The 9,211-nt window shown below is 37.0% G+C and overlaps 1 protein-coding gene across 1 annotated transcript in view; it reads right to left on the bottom strand.

Annotated features, from left to right (window-relative positions):
• Window positions 1-599: 599 nt before the first annotated feature.
• LOC122574945 (zinc finger protein 628-like) overlaps window positions 600-9,211 on the bottom strand; it is a 39,580-nt gene continuing 30,968 nt past the window's right edge. The window contains exon 6 of the mRNA XM_043743219.1: window positions 600-4,631. Coding sequence (XP_043599154.1) covers window positions 4,339-4,631 — 293 coding nt within the window. The 3' untranslated portion in view covers window positions 600-4,338. The remainder of the gene's footprint in view (window positions 4,632-9,211) is intronic.

The raw sequence follows: 9,211 nt of genomic DNA, 5'->3' as shown, positions 1-9,211 counted from the left end.
TTTATTTATGCGGTCATTTCTCATTTAGGAAACGTGCTTCGCGTGATAAATTTTATTTCTCGTTTTAATTACCTTTTCATGATGGGGTAGGTTTAAAAGCATTTCCAACTTTTCACTTGTTCAGTCACTTGTTCATCCACGATGAGTCACTTTTCATTGATAATCAGGTGTTTTCGGTTTTTAAAAACGGTTAAAAAAAAGAAAAAAAAATAACAATTGGCGTAGAAATGTTGCAGTTTCACTATGTTAATATTTACTTGTGATAATTTCAGAAATTGTGCTAAATTTACAATCAATCGCTTTTCCTCTCTGCTATTTCTTCGTTGAAGAAGTATAGAAAAATCAGTACGGTAATGTCACGGTTTGATTACGTTAATCGTCATTTATGCTAATTTCGTAAACTATACCGTGGAATAATTAAAATTGACAAGGCAGAGAATTTTACTATTCGCTTATTAAATATCGACCACTCTTATTCGCATAAATTCTCGCAAATTGCTACGTTCTAATATCTTACTACGTAGCGATCGTAACGTTGATTTCTAATCAAACGAAAGTTGTCTTTTTATATCACGAAGAAAACAAAATGTATATATATATATATTTTGTAAGAAAAACAATTTATTCAATTGATACCATTTTTATACCAATTATGAACATATTTTTTGGTTTTACCGATTAATACAAGTCCGCCGCGAATACGCTCGACAATCGCACGCCTCTCACACTCTCATACGATTTTAAATCTACTTATCGATCTATCGGCCTTTCCTCCTTATCTAAATTTCACTAATCGTTAACCCTTAAATTAACATTTTGTCATAATCAAACGTTCCAAAGAAATTTACAGAATTGTTACGATTACTTCGTTGAAAAATCGTATGGTGGAAAATCAGTGGCTACGATATTTCCCAAGAAGGCAGATCTTAAAGATCCACCAGGCGGTGAAAACGAATTAATTACAATAGTTCCAGGGTTAAGATTGATTATTCGATCGAATACAACACTTTGTTCGTCGACGTATTAAAATTCGATAATTACGGTCATAAACCATAAGACGCGATCGCACGGTTTAACAATTATTTCGACGATTGTAATTAAAGACATTGAAAAAGTATCAAGTTGTTACGGTGTTATCTCGCTTTCACAAGTTTACGCTCTCAATTGGACGATCGATTAATCTTAATGGTAGATATAATACAATTCGTACGTACGCAAAAAAGGACCAAAGTCTTTGGTGAATTTTCGGGCGTGGCGATTTTTTAACATTTTCGCTGAATTTTCATCTCGACCCGAACAATACCATTCGACTAGGTCCGACTTATAATATATCTTTGGTCCTCTAGCCGCTATGATTCTTTGCCAGACATCGAATTTCTAGTGAAATCGTTTAGTCCTTTTTTTCCCCTTTCTGCCTCGTTTCTCTCCTAATTCGACGAGAACATAAAATTATTTACAATACATCGTCCGCGAATTCTTTCTTTTCGCAATTACTTTTGTGCAATTAGTTCAATTTGAAGGGCGGAACGTATCGAAGAACAACGCTTGGCTAATAATTTCTTTAACAAGTGGTTGCAAGCTTGAGAAATTGCTGATAAAAAGATACGAGTTTCCGATTCATGGCATTTTCCTTTCAACTAGATCGAATTTAAAATGAGCTTAAAAGTGTGCGTCCATCTCGTCCATTTCCTTGGACAAGAATCTATTTTTCGCTTTCGATGGCACCAGTGGAGTTTCAGTATTTAACCAGAAATTTTTATCGCAAATAAAAAGCACATGAGACTTTGCCATTTAATTTCTCTATGAGAATCTAAATAAAACTAACATTAATTGCACAAGATGAATAAACATTTCTTTGGTTTTGGAAAATATAATTCTTTTTATCATTTCTATGCTTTTCGAAGAAGGAATTTTACGAACTAACAAAAGATAAGATTTCTACCTAAACATAAAATTAATATTATCCATACGCATTTTTTTACAATTCTAGATATAAATTTCGTATATATTTGCTCAAATAGTCAAACATTTGCGCTGTTAAAAGAAGAGAAAAAATAATAATTGCCAAGCAATTACATTGCTTCGTTAAGAAAGATCCGCTTATTTTTAATAATAATAATTCATCTTCGTATTTGCGATCAAAAATTCCTAAACTAAAAAGTATGATGAAACAGAGTTACTAATAAAAACGACTAATTTAAATAAGACACGTTCCTTTGAAATAGACCTTCTGTCCACTCGTGAGTCCGATTGTAGGAGGTAGAAATAGTAAAAAATATGAAAAATGCCGGGCAGCATGGTGATTATTGCGGCACGACTGTACATTTAATCGATACTCGATCGACATTTAATTATTATATAAAAACACACTTCGAAAGAACTTCTTACTTTCCAATCTCTCGAGTGGCAATTTAATTACAATTAGCTACAAGTTATTCTGTATCTTCGTTATTGCCGTCTCTTTCAGAGATGACGATAGCGTAACAAGTTCTACAACATTCGAATTCAATTATTTTGTCGTCCCACGGATTTAATCGTCGAACGAATTCATTTTATCTTCATTTCAAGAAGGTTTCCTAATGATCAGATATGTTACAGGATTCTTTATACATTTTTCTTACAACACTAACAAATGGTTTTTATATTTCTATACGAAATACGAAGATCTACGGAATTATATTTCACTCGACGTATTGCCACTCGAGCGATCAAGCGATTAGTAAAATCGCTTCTAAATGTAAATGAGCATACAACTAAGTATTTGAAAACCCTGCACGTGCAATTGGTAACGCTGGCTCGGATATAGTATTATACGGATTTATGCGCGCCGATATATGTGTACACACATGCAAACACACGATCGCAAACGTTCTTCCTTTTTCGCGAATTACCTTGCTCAATTCCATACGTAATATCGAAAATCAATACTCTTTTCTTTTGTTCTTTAAACTAAAGAATTCCATAGTATTCTATAATTTCTTTAACTCTTCCTAGATACGTACTTTTTGCACGTTACACGCGCGTATATACGTGTACATATGTATACACACGTATCTGCTTGCTTGAATGCGTGTATATATATACATATATATATATAATATATATATATACATATAATTATACACACACACATATATATAACATATAACTTTTGTCAATATATATCTATATAAGATGTATATTTATATATATACATGTACGTTACATACCGAAAGTACAGCAATAATGGACGGCTGAAGGTTCCCTACCTCAAAACAGTGGTCGATCTCGTAACACTGGCCGAGGACCGCTAGTTTAGCTCGAGAAATATGCAAAAGCGTGCCTCCCCTAAGGCGTTTTTTCATTGTTGAACAGCTCGCAGGTATACAAGTACCGGTTATTAACAGAGCCAGCCACTTGGAACAGGTGTCTGCCTATATCTAATACGTTCGTTACGCAGTTCGAATCTTCCTTTGACGATAGAAAATGCAAATTTGTTGCGTTCGAAGTATAAGCGATTGTTTGTGGAATGTGCGATTCCTCGGATCACGATGGACGTGTTTTTGCCCGCTTCGAATCTCTATCGAACTACCGTGCATCGTATAATCGAGCATTCTTCCTCGTTTGTTCATTTTATTTCTGTATTTCGTATACGAGCGTGAACAGAGGGTGTTGAGAAAAACATGTAATATTCGAAAGATGTGGAAACACGTGATTCGAATCGTTTGGGAAAAAAGATAGTTCTCTTCGTACGATCGTTGGTTGTAGTGGAAATGATGAAATTTCTTAAAATATGATTCCTTCGTTTGTGACATAGCAATTGTAAAAAAGAGTAGTTAAATTTTGGCGTCGATTTCTAATATTATAATATTTCTTTCGATTTGAATTTTTCTTTCTCAAGGAATTTCTCCGAGGATTGTTAAAATCTGAACAAAGTGTAGCTGTACTAAGTGTAGCTGTAGCGACATCCCTAAGGAATAGTTGAATTTCAAATCTACCGCAGGCACCGAAACAAGAATAGATTTCATATCTATTCCATACTAATAACACACGCTCTTTTTCTTATCTTTTTATCTTCTTTCTACCAACAAACCTCTCAACACCCTACGCACGTACTGTATCATCCTATTCATCCATTATCTTCCAATTTGGATTCGCATATCCATCTCTTCCTTATCTCTCATTTTGCTATGTATAGTACTTATCTGCAAATCTATTTCAAATTCACCACAATCGCTTTCCAACGATCCTCTTCTCTCTCTTCAACTGTGCCTCTTCAGCATTTACGCGGGGACAAAGAGCAAGAAGAAGGAAATGATGACAGGCAGACGGTGTTCGTGACAAGATCGTGAAAGAATCTCAACTATTACCGGGGACAGGTATCATGTGATAACCGGGGGCAGGTTGTAGAGGTGGAGAGTGTTTGATGTTGGCGGGCTGCGAGGGTAGTTGGAGGGAGCGATAATCGAGCGCCGGAGCGGCTGGATGCTGTCCTTCTCGATGTCGTCGCAGATCCACCTTCCTCTGGAACGCCTTGTCGCAGAGACCACACTGGAACGGTTTGTAGCCCGTGTGCTTGCGCATGTGCGTGATCAGATTGCTGCTCTGGGAGAACGCCTTGCCACATACCACGCATTTATGCGGCTTCTCACCTGTAACAGAGATTTACGGATGGTTTCACGTTAGAAATTTCACAAACTTTGAAACTCTTTGAAAATTTTTACTCATTTTCTTTTTACAGTTAGCCAATTACGAGCTTATTATCTTCTCTGTCTCCCAACACTTTCACGTTGTTCTTTAAACAATTATTTATCATTTCTGATGACTCTACCCAGATTTTTAGTATATTTGTTGGTTAGGTAGATATTATCTAGATATTATCATAGACAAAGAATCGAATAAATCAAAATGTTTTTCCCCATCATATTGTAGTATCGGGTAAATTTAGGTACAAATTTTTCCCCGACTATTTTATTGTAAATAAATTGACTATACAGGTATTAATTAGGCAGAAAACGATGGTTGATTAACTGGAATTAAATACAAAAATCACGCTCTATCTCAAACAACTCTCGCAACTCGACGACGCTAGCAACTCTATCTCTCAACAACGCTAACAACTCAAAAACGCTAGCAACTCCATCTCTCAACAACGCTAACAACTCTCGCAACTCGACAACGCTAGCAACTCCATCTCTCAACAACGCTAACAACTCTACTCCTCGACTTCTAGACTAACTCTGACTCGCGATTCACACTCACTTCTCGATTCGCACATTCTGACCTCTCGGTCAACGCTCCTTGAACACAAAATCGTCCTTCTCCTTTAGCGTTCGTTTCCTTTTTTTCTGATCTCACTACGCCCACGATCCGCAAGAACTAGGTGACCTTAGTCACATAGGCTTTCTTCGATGTAAACTAACAACTGAAGGGCAGACGACACTGTTTTTATGATTTGATCCATCTCTACTTAGGCCTTTTTTTTCACGATACTACGATATATTATAATTTTCTCTGTGCTTATAATTGGCGATAGTTAAGCTTCAACATTTATATTTGTTCATTTTTAACCTTGCTGCGGTACTCGAATTTTTGTTACCTGTTCTACGTGTTGTTTCAACGAGCAAGAGGATCTTTAACCCTTTGCACTCGGAATTTTATTTCAATTTCGTTACCAGCAGCTCCCAACGATTTTACTTCAACTAAAAAATAACAATTTAAATAAATAAAGGAAGAAAGAAATTCACTCAAGTACCAGTTTTATTCACACTATTGTCGTATTTTGTAACTTTTAAGTGTATGATACATCTTGAAGCAATTTCCAAGAATTTTTCGACCGACGAAGGAGCTGCTGAGATAAAAACTGATGTCCCGACATACGAGTGCAAAGGGTTAAATTGTTTCAAGGAAAATTTTCGTTTATAGTTACGTCGTGTGGAATAGTTGTTTAATCTTGCGCGATAAATAGCAACAGAGGTACGATCGAGGCTAAAATGATGCAAAGAATGCGACAGGATTGATAAATTCTCTGTTAGATCAAGTTTCCTAAGCCTAACGATTTTTCATTTATACCATGTTATATATAAAAGCATTTTAACATAAACTGCAAACGTTGTATTTCTGGCAACAAAGTATCTCACGCGTTAACAGTTACTCATCGTGACAAACAATCGTGAAACAGGTTGCAAATTCGATTAACGAGCGAGGAAAGAAGTGGAACGCGATTTGGAATAATGAGTCAAGGTGAAGCTGAGCGCACCTGAATCAACCTATAAATCGTGGCGATCTGTTTGTCGCCGACAGTTGGAGCAATCTGTTTACGTCAACGCCGAGAAAAGTGTCTTCCATTGCGCTTCTTTTTCTTTCAGGCGATTCAACCGTTCAAACGTTTAAGCTGTCCTTGCAAATTAAAAAAAAGAATTTTTGAATAAAATATATCTCAGAAAACAAAGCCGATAAACTACTAGAAAACAGAGTTTATTTATTAGTTCACCGATTCAACACTACCATCCTACAAAGATATTAACTAGAATATCTCTCTTTTCTTCTATTTTACGACATATTTACAACTGGCTGCCTAGAATCAAGCAGCAAATTTGATACACGAGATTGCGTCGTGGACAGTGGATAACACGCAACAACGTTTCAATTGTATTCTATTTTGTGTGCTGTAAGTCGGTTGGTAGGTTCTCTTATCTTTCGTCTTCCGACTGTCGGTGTGTGTCCTCAACTAGGATATCAATAATAAAAATTGCTGTAAAGAAGAAAGGCCAGTAAAAGAGCGAAAATCGAATATTGCTTGTAACTCAGTGGACGAGCTATAAAGATTGCGAGCAAAGAATAAATTTCAAGCGGCGCGACATCGCGTTACACGTTGAATACGGTTGCCTCTAAATATTCATAGTGTACCACTCTAACTGCTTTTTAAATACCTGTTTTTAAATATGTCCGAGCGGATATCAGGGCGTAATTCAGTGCGCACGACGTTCCGAGCAAACAGAGGAGGATGGCTATTAAGCGCGAACGCCCGCCAAGTTCCGTTGGTGAACCGTGCAGAAGAAAATTCCAGGAAACTTAAATATTTGCTCGAGAACCATTATCAGCCTGGTTTTAAGAACGATCTTTTATGCGGATCGGGCTACCGATAAGAGGAAAAACTCGTTCGGAGGAGACCTCGAGCGGTCGTCTAACGATGATCGTCTCGATAAATCGTGCAAACAGCCCCGGTTAACCTCTCTTTCTCTATCTCGAAAAATTCCAGGCAAACACTGGAACCGATTGTAAAATGCCGATAAAACGGCTCATACGTAAGTTGCGTACCGCGGGGGTCCCATCGTCGTTAAGATTCTATCGAGAAGAAATTAATTTTCGTCCTGGCCGACGTCACCGTGATCGTGCCACATTTATCTCCGAGGGTGCAAAAACTCGCGGTGTAGAGGGGGGAAAAAAGAGGGAATTCTCATGGCGGTTAGGTTCGTGGATTGCTCGTTTTTCCGATTATCCACGGCCAACATGTGACATTTTCTCCATCGGCCATAGGCTAATACGTACAATAATTATTTGCAGAGAAATTGTGCACGGGGTGTAAGAAGAGACGAGAAGATTATTAAGTATGTATAAAGATCGTTGCTATGTATAATAATGATTTGAAGAGGGGGAAACTGCGAACGGAACGGCACCGTGAGAAGAGAAGATTGCTGGGGGATAGAGCAGAAAAGAAGAGAAAAAGAGGGAGAAGAAGATGGAAAGGAGTAGGGAAGATAGAAAAAAGGTATGGCAGTGAAAGGAGAACGGATAGTAAAAGCAAAAGAGAGAGAGAGAGAGAGGTGAAAAATAGCAATGTGTAATAGAGAAAAGAAAGAATAAATTGAATAGAAAAAGAAACAAGTGTAAGTCAAGTGTGGGGAAGAGAAGGAAATACAAGATGGTTATCTGTTTTCTTTTTGAATCAGCGATTAAAACTAATATTCACGATTTAGGTCCTTGTATCCTTTATGTTGCAGGATGAGGAATCTCCCAATGGAAGAGACCTCCGATGCTTCGATTCAGACCGAGTTGTAAATTACTCGATTCGTGGTGTTTGACGTTCCATTCTCGAATTTGGAATGAACGGAATATCAAGGTAATCGTGACGAATCCTGTTCACGAAAAATTAGAAGCAATTGGAAACGAGTAAAAATTGGTAGGAATTGAATAGAAAAATATGAGATTTCTTATCTTTCCTATACTTATTACCATTCGTACCATAAATAATAAAAATAGATGAATATAAAAGTAATTAGAAATGGAGGGGTATAAAGAAGAGAATAAAGTACCAACTTGCAATCAATAAAAGAGCGTGAGGGTATCGGAAGAGAATGAAAGAGGCGACCGATAACACTCTCTTGTACAGCGATAAAAATGTCACCAGCAATCGTCACGGCTTCCCTTTCGTTTTCCTTCGTTTCTCAGTCAACGTACATATATTGCTTGCGAATCGATTTGCATCGATATATCATCGGACTTATCGGGTCCGCTATAAATACGAACAATGGCGGAACGCGACGATGATGACGCCTTGTTATCACAAGCGTTGGTTCGTTTGTGTCACCGCTTAGGACGACGCGAGGAAAAATACCATTATCGTAATTGTTCGCTCGGCTTTCGATCTACCTAACCCTTTTATAACTAATGAAAGATGGTTGTCTACACGAGTATCCTCATCGAGTGGTGCTACGTTATTATCGAAATGATTTTCCCGTAAATTAAACATGGCGAACATAGCTACGTCAGCGTACGATTTTTTAGACACGATTCTAAATAGATTGATAGACGAAGGTGACGATATTACACAAAGGAATTATTAACGATGCTTTCCAATAAGTCGAACAGGATTGTACGGTGCCGTTAAAGATAGCGCTTTGCGGATAGAATAGCGTGAAGTAGCTCGAACATTAAATGTTCCGTGTAATAAAATTATCTGATCGGTGAAAGTTTCAGTTTTCTTACAAAGCTTCTATTTTTTTAGGAAATGAGATATTTTGACTAGTAAAGTATGTTCTATTACACTTACAGTGGCGAACAAAAGAGAACTATGCTGGTAACAAGTTGTCTATTTTGGAGCATTATATCTGCAGCTTGTTCTTTCTCATCTGTCAATCACAATCTTATTTTGCAAAATTATGCTGTTTCTTCGTATTATTTACAAAGTTTCTATTTTTTAGGAAATGAGATATTTTGACTAGTAAAGTAT

Source organism: Bombus pyrosoma, linkage group LG14, assembly GCF_014825855.1.
Source record: "Bombus pyrosoma isolate SC7728 linkage group LG14, ASM1482585v1, whole genome shotgun sequence".
NCBI lineage: Eukaryota > Metazoa > Arthropoda > Insecta > Hymenoptera > Apidae > Bombus > Bombus pyrosoma.
This window is presented reverse-complemented; position numbering and strand designations above follow the sequence as displayed.